The 14424-nt window shown below is 40.0% G+C and overlaps 1 protein-coding gene across 8 annotated transcripts in view; it reads left to right on the top strand.

Moving 5' to 3' along the window:
- Fggy (FGGY carbohydrate kinase domain containing) overlaps positions 1 to 14424 on the top strand; it is a 398632-nt gene that overhangs the window by 69733 nt on the left and 314475 nt on the right. For 3 of the 8 annotated variants that reach the window (XM_052176778.1, XM_052176777.1, XM_052176775.1), the window contains one exon: positions 5733 to 5836. The exons of 1 other annotated variant lie outside the window; for it this stretch is intronic. In XM_052176778.1, coding sequence (XP_052032738.1) covers positions 5733 to 5836 — 104 coding nt within the window. Of the gene's footprint in view, positions 1 to 5732; positions 5837 to 7981; positions 8043 to 8168; positions 8258 to 14424 lie in introns of those variants that run through there. 4 more of the 8 variants (XM_052176776.1, XM_052176779.1, XM_052176781.1 and 1 more) reach the window with 3 other exon arrangements.

Below are 14424 nucleotides of genomic sequence, written 5' to 3' on the forward strand. Positions count from 1 at the left end.
TCCTTCCTTCCTTCCTTCTTTCTTTCTTTCTTTCTTTCTTTCTTCTTTCTTTCTTTCTTTCTTTTCTTTCTTTCTTTCTTTCTTTCTTTCTTTCTTTCTTTCTTTCTTTCTTTTCTTTCTTTCTCTTTTTTCGAGACAGGGTTTCTTTGTGTGGTCCTGGCTGTCCTGGAACTCACTCTGTAGAACAGGCTGGCCTTGGACTCAGAAATCTGCCTGCCTCTGCCTCCCAAGTGCTGGGATTACAGGCGTGCACCACCACTGCCCAGCCAGGAGTTTACATTTCTATACAATACCTCTAGTGTATGTGAGTGAGCAGAAGATGCATGTAAATACATGAAATCAGTTGTATAGTGGGATTATTTTATTCTACAAATATCTGACAGGACAAACCATTTTGTAGTTGGCATTTTGTCCTGTATACACTCAAGTCTTTGTTGATTAGGAGTTTTCTTCAGCAATGGCCTAGATTTACAGTCCATTTGATCTTAAGGTCCAAGTAAAGTCTTGTTCCTGTGGAGCATGTGTTAGCCACCCCAGGCCCAAAGACCCCTCTCTCTTGAACACTGTCTGTGATTACTCATTAGAGACAGATATATGACCATGCACAAAATGTCGTGATAAAGTTATGAGGCTGACTCACCAGGCTTTGGTATCAGAGTCATTACATTATTGTCATACATCATATTTTTAATTACCTTTCCTTTGAGTATCTTTCTCCAGCTCCAGTGTCTAGCTTTAAATTCTACATCTCCGGAAGCGTTTTTCATGTTTTTCCCCGTGAATTAGACAAGTCCTTTGCCCTCTAAGAGAAGTTGTCATTTGGAAGATGGATTTGAGTATATGAGTGTGTAATCAGTATAATCAGTTACAATGAAGGAAGAGAGACTCTTAGCAAAGGTATATCTGAGAAGGGTTGGCATTAAGGACATGAGATTGAGGAAAGCTGGGTACAGGGATAGGATGGGGGTGTGAGAGCAGTCCACAGAGAGACATCAGAGGCTTGGAATCATAAAAGACCGGAATGTGTTGTGTTTAAATAAAAGCAGCAAGGGTAGAATGAATGTTACCACAGAAGCCTGGAAGATGATTCCAGAAAGACATCTTAGCAGTCACAATGGCTGTGTGAGCTGGAGGTAGATGGACCCCCAGCAGCCAGGCTTAGGACTAGGTGTGAGTCCTTGAGAAGCTGTCAGTTGTTTTAACAGAGGAATGAATTGTTAGATCTTAACTGTTAGAAAGATACCTTTGGTGCTTCAGATCCCAGTTTATTTGCCTATCTGCCTAGAAGCATTGTTGGTGTTTGCTCAGATGGGAGTCTGAAACACAGTAGTTTCTTTCATCCCAGGAAGGTATTGGTTAGACTTGTGATCTGCTGCACTTTTGAGCATTGTTTTCTCTTGAGAATGACACTGAGGAACAGGCTTCCTGAAATATCCCACTGGACTCTCAGTCCGTGTTCCAATTTCAAAACTTGAACATAAAGCCGAGATAAAGCTTCATATTTTCATGGGTAGTTCTAGAAAACATGAATGGTATGGAACTTGGAGTGTGCAGGCAGGATCATTTATTGTATGTGAGGTTAAGGAGCTCTGGTTCATCCTGGTTTCATTTACAGACTAACACAAGTAACTCAGATAGAATCTCTTTGAAATTAATAATAAATTAAACCCAATTTTCTTATTTTGCCTTGCACCCTGGTGCTCTGTCTGTAACTGTCTTGGTCCCTACACTATTTCTTAACATCTAGAAAGAGCAGAAACCTCCCAGCTTCTAGAGCCACTGCAGAGCATCTGGGGGACTCTCCCCTGCCCCAGGCTCTTGGTCTTGAATCTTGGGCATATCTTTTCTGCCCCCACCCTCTTCAGAGATGCAAAGCTATGTGAGTTTTGAGTAGTGGCCTCCTCTGAAGAAATGCTATGGTTTTATGAAGTAATAAATGGTAGGGTCCAAGCTGTTCTTGATTGCTTTCAAGCCAATGGATTGCTTAGCTCAACAGAACTTTACTGGAAAGCAGACCCTTGAGTGCCAAGCCATACACCTCAAATCACTGCTGAATTATTGTTTCATGAAAGACTAAGGGTTTTTTAGTTCCTTAATATCTAGGAGACAAAATGACTTAACTCTTTAACTCTTCGCAACCTCCTACATGCAACTGGATTAAAATATCCCATGCTGAGACACAGATTAAGTTGGCCTGTGTGGCTCTCTAAATTATGGACTGCTTATGCATGGAGGTTTGGTTTAGTCCATAGAAGCTAAGTAAGTCATCTAAGATTAAAATTCAAATCTCTGGGGTGTTTTTGGAAGGGTTTCTAGTTGTTGTTGTTTTCCTCTCATGGGAAGAATGGCAAGCTTCATCAAGGCATTTCTAAAGGCTCCAAACCCATAGCTCTGCTAGGAGCCTAGGCAGCTGCAGCTACACAAGAAATGAGCACTCACCTTAGAGCAGACACCTTGGGTGACTTAAGGACAAGCTCTTTGTGTCTAACCCTCAGTTCCTAGCTCCTTAGATTTGAGTATTATATACTGCCTGCCCTGAGAATTGCCCTGAGAATCAAGGAAGACAGAGAATGGGGACATTGTTGTATGTTGTGGGGGGAACAACATGGTAACTGTCCTGATATAGGTTCCGTGGACCCAAGAAGAGAATTAAGTCAGCAAGTCTTTGCCTGGGACTACAGTAATTGGGGAGGTAAAGAACAAAAAGAATTTCCATGCATAACTAGTTAAAAATCTATCTTCATGGGCCAATATGGCAATTGATGGCAAAACCCTTGTAAATCTAGTAACTTTGTGGGAGAATTTTATGGGAGCCTTAGAGCCAGCCTGTCTCAAGCAATTGTCAAGCTTCCAGATACATCCCTGTCACCCAGTCTCTTCCCTCTTCTCTGTGATGGCCAATCCACAGATTTGTATTTGCAGAGTAAGCAGGGAATATTTGTTAATTTCTCTTCCATGACTACGTGCCTTCTTTCTAAAATATCTTTTAATTTTGGGGACTATAATATAATCACATAATATCGCGCTCCTCTTTTTCTTGCCATCTTTAGATTTCATAGAATTTTTTTTTAAAATTAAGTGTTGATATGTTTCTAAATATATAAATATAACCTATGCAGTCTTTTTGATGTTCCTTGTAAAGATGCCTGATACTTTCTAGCATGTTAGCTTTGGTACTTCATTCTATGCAGAAGATGACTGGGGTCTCTGACTTTGATCCACAAGGCTGGGATGAGCTCTGGAGGAAGTGCTCCTGGGCCCCCTACTCCTACTCTCAGGACACAACCAAAAGACTTGAAGCTTTCTCAGAGATATTCTGCTTAGATATGTTTGTCCACAGCAGCTATTGGTATGTCTCCAGGGAAAAGATTGCCATCCTGTATGGCCTTTAGTAACCTTACATAAAACCTAACAGAAGCAGTTGTTTTCTCAGCTCAGGGTGATTGTTTGGCTTTGACTAGAAGTAGTGGTTGTTCTGTAGTGGTTTGGCCTTTGATACATGGTGACTGGTCTTGCATTTTTGGAACGAAAGAAAGAGGCTGCCTTTTCCATGACTGTCAACTGCTGCAACCACAAGGCACATGGAAATAGGTTTTTCAGACTATCCAAAAGGCATACTGGTAGTTTGACTCACATACTATCAAAGGCTACTACTTTCTGACTGTCACTTGTAAAGTGTGCGGGGTTATGCAAGTTCATGGCCATGTTAGGAATATTTTGTAACTCATAAGCTCTGATTTATTTGATGTTAAGATATATGGATATCTAAAGAGAAATTCCGAACCCATTTCCTTCTCAACAGAGGCTTTTCACATATATGGTAACAGAATGGTTGTAATACTTTGGCTTTTGTGCCTGATCCTTTGATGTCCTCATTGTACTGGAACCCTGTACTTAAGACAGTGCTTGGTCATGTATTTGTGTGCTAAAGCAGACTTTAAAGGGACAGTAAGTAGGAAAAACCTAGAATTTGAGAATACAAACATGTATAAACTAGATACGTGTCTGTCAAACTGATGTAATAACTCCTAGCACTTTTGTATTGCTGAGAGAAGGCAAGTCACACAGGTGGATGTCATTGTACCGTAACAGGTCCCTGTCACAGCAGAGAGACTGGAAGGGGAAGCTAAGCAGTTTGTTTAGTAGGTCAATAGATTTTTATTGTACCACATAAGCACATTATGTTCTTTTGAAGTCTGCATCATTGCCTTTAGGTTCCAGAAATACCCTGAACTTATGATAAATTTCTTTTTGTGTGTCTTGTAACAAAGAAGAGTGAAAAGCAAGAAGACACAGCAAGTCAAGTGACGGGAAGTCTTTCTTGCTTTGCCGTCTGTTGTCTTTACATTCTTCAGCTCTGGGAGCTTTGCAAAAAGTAGCTGCTTCGTTCTTTCCAAGTTTATCTAATATCTAGTTCCATTCACAGGCCGAGCTGGAATGGCTTCATTTTAATCTTGATTTTAAAATCCTGAGAGAAGAATTGTGCTTGACTTAGCTAAGTCTCCTGTCAATTGCTGGCTTAATCAAGTGCTTATCATGAGAGAACTAAAGTTATGGAATGTCCACTCAGCAGTCAAAAGTCCAATCCGTATGTAGGAGGAAAGGTATCACGGTCACCAAAGCTGCCAAAATCCTTGACTTCACAGAGCTTCCCTATCAGGAAAAATGAAGGCTATTACCTATTTTAGTTAAGGTTTTCCTGCTATGAAGTGAAACCATGACCAAGGCAATCTTATAAAAGACAATGTATAATTGGGGCTAGTTTACAGGTTTAGAGATTCAGTCCATTATCATCAAGGTGGGAGAGCATGGCAGCATCCAGACAGGCATGGTGCTGGAGGAGCTGAGAGTTCTACTTCTTGACCAGAAGATAAATAGAAGACTGTCTTCAGGTAGCTAAGAGGATGGTCTCAAAGTCCACCCCACAGTGAGACACTTCCTCCAACAAGGCCACACCTCCTAATAGTACTACATCTTGGGCCAAAAATATTCAAACTACCACATTACCCTAACAATTGTGTATGTGTGTGTGGGAGGGTATGGAACTAGGTATAACCTTGAGTAGGATTTACCCCAGTAGTTGTAAGGTTAACCCAATGTACAGGAGGGATGGAGTCATGGAAAAGAACAGAGTAGCAAGTGCAAAATGAATTGTCCATACAGATTTGGTAGATGAAAGAAAAGCCCAGGAGCAAGAAAAAAATCTGGCTATTTGATAATATGGAATAAACTAAATGTCTAAATGTTCCAACATGGTCTTGATTTGACTATATACTGGCTTAGGATTGGAGTTCTTTGAGTCTCCCAGTACCAGTCAGTATTTGGGGACCTCCCATGACAAGGCACACTGTAGATTCCTTGAGTAGTACTTAGTGTAGTTTTTTTCTAGTGCATAGCTGTTAACTTCTTACTCTGTGTTTGAAGCAGAGCCTCATGTCTTTGCCAAGAGGCTGGGTTCTATATCCACACAAATGCCTTCTCCCTGGCCAGGTTGCAAAGGGGATGAAAGGAAAATTATGGTCACTTTTGGAAGAAGGATCAATAATTGTCATGTTTTCTTTCCTGCATAAATACTACTTTTATACCACCCTCCCCTAAACCCTGACACAGATGTTTTCATGAACATTGTTGGCTCCGTTTTTGTTTTGAAAAATTTGAAACATTTTTGAAAGGGGAGAGGAGTTGGGAAAAAAGCCCTCCTAATTGATTCTAATATATATTTAATTTGGCAGAACTTGAGAGAGATTTGCTGGGATAAGGCGGGACATTTCTTTGATCTCCCAGACTTCTTATCATGGAAGGCAACAGGTGTCACAGCACGGTATGTTAATTACAGGTTAGATTTTATTTGTGTTCTTCCAGTCCTGGGTGTCTCTCTCTATATTGCTTTCTTAACTCTCTTTGACTGGGCATAATGTTTTTCCATCTGCATGTGATTTTGCATACTCGAAACATCTTGAATCTATCTTCTACCTCCACTGCATATGCTTAAGTACCATTGTTTCCTATCTTGCTGGGAATGTGAGTATACAAGGTGAAGACCCTTCGTTAAAATTAGACACATTTGAAGGGGTGTGTTAAAATTCAGAATGCATTCCAACTCTTTCTGAAGGTGCCTTCTATGTGATAAATTAAAGAGAGAAAGATATGCTTCAGAAATTAGTGTAGGATACATGTTTTGTAAGGGGATGGATGTTAGCTGAGTGCATGTGCTGTGAACTGACATCACCTTTTATGGAAATGTCCTAGAATTATCCCAAACCACTAGTGGTACCCGTGTTAAGTCAGTGGTTACATTTGAGTAACTTATACACATTAAAAATAAACTGTGTTCCACACGAGAGTACTTTTACAAATGCTCACTGACTGTGAGGTTGTGGCTGCTGCATGTGGGTACGAAGAGAGTTAGGTGTGGAACCTCAGTGTGGCAAAGTGATGGTCATTTTGACCTCATCATCAAAGGTATTTAGGGATATGATTGGTCTGATTTGAGAAGGAATCAGGATCTGGACCAGGCAACCTCTGAGGACAAGAAGCAGCTGGAGAGGACAGATGAGGCCCTGAGAATTAACAGATGCTCCTGAATGGGTGAGGTAGGCCGGCTTTGTTTCTAAAAGTCAGCACATATAGAGGGGCAGATCATCTTCTGTCCCCTTATTTATGCTCAGGAGGAGCAGAGAGCAGTCACAGCTCCTCTCCTCCCTGTCACCCTTGGTATGGTTGGGGCCTTTTCTTGGGGTAAGTTGATGAGAGTCAGAGTCAGAGTTTGGCCTAGGGCCTCCCTTATATTATTATAAGAGATAATAATAACGGATGTGTTTCACAAGTGCTTCCATTTCCATTTCAATCTGCCCCTGCCACCTCAGCCACAGGATCAGTCTCCAGAGGCCCTCAGTGTGGAGGGGACCCATGTACATATGATGATGATGACCTTGCCCATCCTTAGTTCTCCACCCTGCTTAAGAAAGAAGGTTGGAGAAAGCTGGAGGTCTGCACTTTGCCCTAGATAGTGCAGCTGCCCACAGTCAAGTCCACTGTGGAGAAACTGTGCGGATGGAGTCCTCATCCTCAGCACTGCTCTTTTGGTTCGAGATCTACACTTGATCTTAGCCAAAAGGCCGAGAAGCGATTCTAAAGTTATTTCTGAAAGTCTTTCTGTAGTCCCTTCTTTTCTGCTTCTGTGCAGTATTGAACAAAATGTTATATTATTTTAGTCAAATGTGTCTATTAGTCAAGATACTGCTAGTAAGTTGTGGGCTTACTGAAAAATGAAACCAAGAAGGAGGGGCATCTGGGGCCACTGCTTGCTAAGCCACAGCCACTTCCTCCTCTTTGTCTCCTTTCTCCGTCCCTCCCCCTTCCTCTTTATCTCTCTTCCTCCCTCCCATTTTTCTCTCCCTCCATCTTTCCCCTTCTCACATCCCTTCTTTATCTCTCAGTTCCGCTCAGTTTTGAGTTGGTCCTGGGCTCTTCCCAGTGACTATGGACGCTCAACAAACTCACTTTCTGTTATCTCCTGCTGCAGTTTTGGGCTTTCAGAGGCTAGCCCTGATTATAATAAACTTCATGAAATGGTATGCATACACACACCGTGGATGTCACACTGAAATGTGTGCTTCTTAATGGTTATGTTACCTTGGGCATGTCTCCTCTCGTTTTTTTGAGTCTTACTATCGATATTTGTTAGGGGGACTTTAACCCCCTGCAAGCTTCTGAGAGTCCAACTGAAACTATCTTCTGAAGTAGCCTTTTTATAACAAGCACTTGAATGTATTATTTGTGTGGTAAGTGTGTGTGTGCCTTTGTGTAGATGTCTAAATTTCAAGTTGAGTGTTTTTGTTGATGGGTCTCTACTTTTATTGGTTGGGTCTTTCAGTGGACTCAGATCCTGTCCAGTTCTTGCTCGTGTTTTTAGTTTTAAAATTATTGGCTGCCTAGTTCCCTTTTTCTGGCAAAGTCTTTACAGTAAGTTCCTGATTCAGTGCACAGGAGTTCCAATGGTTTCAGCGCAGTTGTCTACAGTAAATGCATTGTTTCTCCAGGTGAGTGTGCTTCTCATCTGTGAGTCCTTACAGTGAGAGTTAGATACTGTGGATAAGTGTGCGCCATGTACTATTAAATAATAAGGCATTTGCAAACAAAAAGTCCCTCCTGTCTGTCCCACCTAGAACAAGGGAGTTGCGGCCTGAAATAGAGTGTGTTGATGCCAAAAGAACTCTGGGCAGCAGAGCAGGAACTTGGCACTCAAAAAGTCAAGGTGAGGTTCAGATTTGGTGTTCATTTGGCTCGTTCATGTGCTTGTTTTGGGTGGCTTTGATGAAGCCAGTGCCAAAAAAGCTAGAGGGTGTTTTTCTTTTTTTGTTATTGGCTAAGAAGGGATTGGATTTCTCCTGGTCTAAAGGTTACACACTTGTTTTTGACAATGACAGTGTAAGAAGGTCCTCCTTCTTCTTCCTTCTCCCCTAAGAAAGGAATTTGATTTAGCTGCTTACTTTTTTATCTGAGTCAATGAGAAAAATCACTGCTAGGCCTATGATTTGTGATTCACGTCTACACTTTCTACTGTATTAATGAAAAGAGTTACTGCTACTTTAATAATAACAATAATAACAGTAACAACAATAGCAATAAAAATAAAAATGGTTGTCCTTTATCTAGGACCTTCCGTTTTTCTATGGTAAGCATATTGACAATTTTTAATTCCATTGGTACTCAGCAGCCATCTGTTTAGAGTACTGGTTTTAGTACTGTTCTTGCAATTTAAGAATTGAAATTGAATGTGTTAGTAATTTGCCACATTCTAATTACTGGGTGGGTAACTGTTCAGATCATGAGAAATGGTTAGTCAGAGGTGTGAATATTAAAATTGTTCATAATGAGACAAAAACATATTTGTATGCATTCATATATTTGTATGTATATATCCTCTAAAGCGATTTGAAATGACTTTTAGTAAATGCAATCAAAACAGGGGTTGGATGTGTAGCCATCAGTCACTGGATCCATGCATAGCACAAAAGAAAACAAACAAAAAAGCCAAGAAAAACAACAAAACAGTGATTAAACCTAAAAACTAAAACAGAATAAAGTGGAAACATTAATACAATGACTGCTTCCATGCTAACAACTTTGTAGATGCTATACATTTCTTTATAATTTTGAATAGATGCCTTTGTAAGCTTCCTGGTGGCCAGAGGGAGCATGGGAAGCCTTGCTGAGGCAATGAACACATGAAGCTGTCTGCAAAACTGGAACCTTGTCTAACTTAGTGTGTCTGAGAAAGGTTCTTTACATTATTAAAGGTTCATGATATTCCCTAAATTTTTATAACTATGTTTTATTAATTCAATTATAATTTCAAATAAGCATTTGAAAATAGGTGTAGGATTACAAGAATACTGTGAGTATGTACAACGAATTCTCAGATGCCAAATGCCAATTTTTTCTGATGTATTAATATGTGGTGTGTTTATTATAATTAAGGAACCAAGGTTGACATATTATCATTAGCCATATTCCTTGTTCAAATTTCTTTGTAGAGTGATGGGTGACACTATTCTTGGCGGATGCAAACAAATGACTGCTGGCCCACATAGGGAACCAATAACCAAGCAAAATACAGATACCACCAAAATCCAACTTGGTGAACCCATGAGTTTGTTGCAAGTTACTTACAGGAATGTGAGTAATGGGTTACATACAGGAAGAGAAATCTCTCAAAGACAGCTGCATCACAGGAGCCCATCCTAGCATGTGTGTCAACGCACTGAATCTGTACAGTTTACAGGCAGTTTGACAGGTTAGAGAGTATCTTTTTCAGGCAGTTCAGCTACTTTCTACCTCTTCCAGTTGGCTTCGCTGATACTTAGTATGTTGGAGGATGTCTCCCAGCAGTTCTTAAGGCTTACGTACATTTGTAGGGGGGGGGGGGGAGGATACTTAGCAAACTTGGTCAGCTTTAGGGGCTCCCTGAAGCCTTTGAGTTGATTGCTTTCTGAGGTTAAGGAGCTTACCTACAGGGTGGAATATTTCACCTCATCTTGGAACATCCAGCATCATGAGCCTCCCTCCAAGGCAGAAGATTTTTTACAGGTTCAAATTGCTATTTAACACCTAAGTTTTTAACCTAATGTCCTTTCTTGTTTCTACAATAGTGTTTGGGCATATCTCTATAACTTACTTCAGCTATCTGAATTTTCCTTGTTATGATAATCTTGACATCTTTGGTCCTGCATTGTGTGGGATTCCCACTTTTAGAGGTCACTGACTGTTTTTCTTTAGATGACTATGGATATTCTGTTCTGGGGAGGTAACGTACCATTGCCATTACTGTTGCTTCTCTTTGTCACTGTGTTGGTGCCTGCCTCTGCCTGTCCTATGCTGTGTTGTACAATTTGGGATGGTTTACAGTATACAGCCCATACATATAGAGTGAAGTATTGTCTTCTAACTTTTGGAGGGCAGAAAAGCTGCATACATCATTGTGAATTATTTTGTATTGGAGAATTGTCTTCAGTTCACTTATTTTTATTGACATGAGCCAAAAGATACAGATGATTATGCTTCTCAGGTACAAGAGAAAATGTGTTTCATTCAGAGGTTATATGCTACACTTTCTGGGACATTTATAGCCTAAGGGAAAACGGGGCTGAAATATTCAAAATTTTCTAAAATTTTGAATTTGCTTTACCTTATATTTTGTTGTTTAATATACTTTTATTTTCTTTTCACTTCTACAGCAATATAAAAGACTTTGTTGGCTCTCAATGAATTATCCTTATCCCTTTGTAAAGGGATGAAATTATGATCTTTAGGAACTGGATGTTGTAACTAAGTTCCTTAGAGGCTGAGCCAGGAGGATTTCCATGAGCTCAAAGCCAGCCTGGGTAAAATATTTAGCTCTAGGGTAATCTGTACTATAGGATGAAATTCTACCTCAAAACAATAAGAATAACAAAACCCTGTAATCTTCTTTAAAGTAGCAACAATTTCTCTAGTATTATTGGTTCTCTATGTCTGTGTATGGGGTTAATAAGGGATATTATTCTATTGTTAATTTTCCCATGGTTCCTTGCTTCCTTTATCAAGATGGTGGTAGTTGCACTATTGATCTATAGTCATTTTATAATGTAATTTTTAGCAGCTCAAAGTACCAGCATTATTTATAATCTTATTCAAGTTTTTTCATTTAATAGTACCTTTTGCTATTAATATTATTTGTAAATAATGTCCATGTTATATTCTAATCAGTTAGTATAACTATGTCTTAGTGTTTCATTACTATGAAGAAACATTATAACCAAGTCAACTCTTATCAAGGACAATATTTAATTGTGACTGGCTTACAGTTTCAGAGGTTCAGTCCATTATCATTATGGCAAGAAGCATGGCAGCATCCAGGCAGGCATGGTGCTGGAGAAGGAGCTGAGAGTTCTACATCTTGATTCCACAACAGTCAGGAGGAGACTTTCTTCTGTACTGGGTGGAACCTGAGTATAGAAGACCTCAAAGTCCATCTCCACAATGGCATACTTCCTCCAACAAGGCCACATCTCCCAATAGTGCCACTCTCTATGGCCAAGCATTGAAACACATGAATCTATAGGGGCCAAATCTATTCAAACCACCACAACCTATATCCATCTTGTCACATATTTTGTCTTGATATGAGGTTGTAATAATTTGAATCTTGAAATGTCTCCAAAGCTCTTGTGGTGAAAGGTTGGCCTGTGGTCTGGGTCCTGAGGAGGAAAGGCAGGTAGCTGTCCCATTGACAGGGATACTGCAGTGCTTCCCTGCTCTTTGGTTGCTCATAGCCACGAGGTGAGCAGTCCCTCACCATATGCTTCCACCGTAATGTATAGCAATGACACAGGTCTATAGCCCATGGGCATGAGCTATATATATATATATATATATAGTAACTTCTAAACCTGTGATCCAAAATAAACCATTTCCTCCTACAAGTAAATGACCTCATGTATTTTGCCATAGTAAGAAAAGCTGACCATCGCAGGGGTCTTCTCACAATTTCTTATTAAATGCCCCCCCCCATCACCCAAATGCACTCATGTTTTCTCGTGCAACTGCACTACCATATATCACATAGGACAATTAAATTAGATTCATTGTTTAAACCTCTTATAGGTATCCTATAGCTAAAAGTTTTGAGCTCCACTTCTTCCTTGACATTGGGGTTCTGACTGACAGCAACATCATAGAAAGAACACATCATACAAACTCATCTCCTCCTGGCTATAAGCGACCAAAGAGAGGGCGATCACTGCAATATCCCATCTATGGGACACCTGTCTTTTATTAAGCTCTACCACCTACAGTACTACCCTTCCCCCCAGCACTCAGACCACAGACCAAGCCTTCGGCACATCTTAGATAATGTCCATTTACCTATATTATATAGAACTTTGATATGTGGGGTAGATAATGAAGCTCAGAAGTTCATGGTGAATACCACCTGCATGTTCATGTGCATGTATGCACACATGTGTACTGGGCATAGTAGAAGGCTACACATATCAACTACAGCTTATGATGTAGGGCCAGGCTTAGCAGTCTGGATACAGACATGCTCAGATGTCTCCATCCAATAGCACTAGAAGCTATCTGATGATGCTAGGACTAGGACGTAGTGCATCACCACCTTGTCTTTAACCCAGTGACTCAGAATGTGACCCAACATGATCTCTGGTCTTTCAGTGATCAGATAATTTTCTTTATCCTCTTAGAGAAGAGTGAGAAAATAGGGCATGAGCACATTTTGTGTTCTGGTACTATACACACAACTTGGGTGAAAATCTTTCACTCTTGGGTAAAGGAGCAGCTTCCACGCTGAGCTCTGCTTCTGGTGATGTGTTGCGGTTCATAATCTTTACTTAGTACTTGTCTTCCTGACTTATTTTTGCATTTGCATATCTAAGACAATTAAAATAAAACATTTTTTTTTTATTTTTTCGAGACAGGGTTTCTCTGTGTAGCCCTGGCTGTCCTGGAACTCACTTTGTAGACCAGGCTGGCCTTGAACTCAGAAAACTGCCTGTCTCTGCCTCCCAAGTGCTAGGATCAAAGGCGGGCGCCACCACCACCCAGCCTAAAATAAAACATTTTTATTGAGATGTATTTGATTTGCTATGTGATTTGTCTATTTAAAGTATACCATTCAATTGTTTTGGTATATTTATTTTTTGTAATTAATACTATTCTATGCTAATCTGTATATAACTTTCTTTCTTTTTTAATGCTCTTATTTTCTATATTCTTTGTTTACATTCCAAATGATTTCCCCTTTCCCGGATCCCCCCCTCCCCATATGTCCCATAAATCTTCTTCTCTCTATCCCTTCTCCAATCACCTCCCTCCTAAACAAGTATCTTTAGATATATCTATAGTGATACTGATTATAGTTATAGTAGTATATAAACTGTTACCTGTTTCCAGAACTTGTTTATCATACCAAACAAAAACTTTCCTTGTTGCTATTTCCTACTACAGGTTTCATAAGCCCCTGGTAACCTACAACTATTTTCTGTCAGTATGCATCTGACTGTTCCAGATGTTATCTGTATATTATTGGTCCTTTTATGCCTATTATTTTGCTTAGTGGCATTTTCAAGGTTTATGCTCATTCTCATTGTTATATGTAGTTGACTTTCCTTCTCTTTTATGACTGGACAATAATATTTAGTTTCATCTCTCCATCTGTTGATTAGCATTCTGGGGAATACTTCCTTGGTTTCTACCTGTTGCCTCTTGAGATCGTGCTACAGTAATTGTTGGGGACTTTGTTTTCTGTTGCTTTAATCTGGGACTGCATAAACTGGAAATAAAAGACAATGTCTATTTTAATTCACATGGCTCAGCTTCTGGCTAGGGCCTCATGCGGTATCAACTCATTTGAACGATCCCAAGTGAGAAGGGTTGTAAGCTGACATACTGCATGAGATCCTGGTCTCTTAGTCTCTAATTCACTCCCTAGTCTCAGTAGAACTAACCCGTTATCAAAAAAGACTTCAATCTGTTCCCCAGGGGGGCTGCCTCTGTGATCTGCCTTCCCATAGCTGCTTCCTTTTAAAGCTTTGCCATCTCTCAGTACTCTAAGAATGGGATCCAAGCTTCTGGCCTATGAACTTTTGGGACCAATGATGTTCAACATGTGACAGTTATTCATAGGGATCTGTTAGGGTCCCTGCTTTTAGTTCTTTGGAGTATCATCTAAGAGTTAAGTTGGTTTGTGTAGACATTCTGTGTGTATCTTTTAGAGGAGCTACTCTACCTCTCTACCTACAGCAGAGCAGAGTGCCAGTTTTCTTACAGCCTTGCCACCACTTATTTTCTCTTCTTTCTTAAAAGAAAAAAGCCATTATGATCAGGGTAAGTGGTTTCTTGTTGTGATTTAATAGTCCTTTT

This window comes from Apodemus sylvaticus, chromosome 3, assembly GCF_947179515.1.
Source record: "Apodemus sylvaticus chromosome 3, mApoSyl1.1, whole genome shotgun sequence".
NCBI classification, from domain to species: Eukaryota; Metazoa; Chordata; class Mammalia; order Rodentia; family Muridae; genus Apodemus; species Apodemus sylvaticus.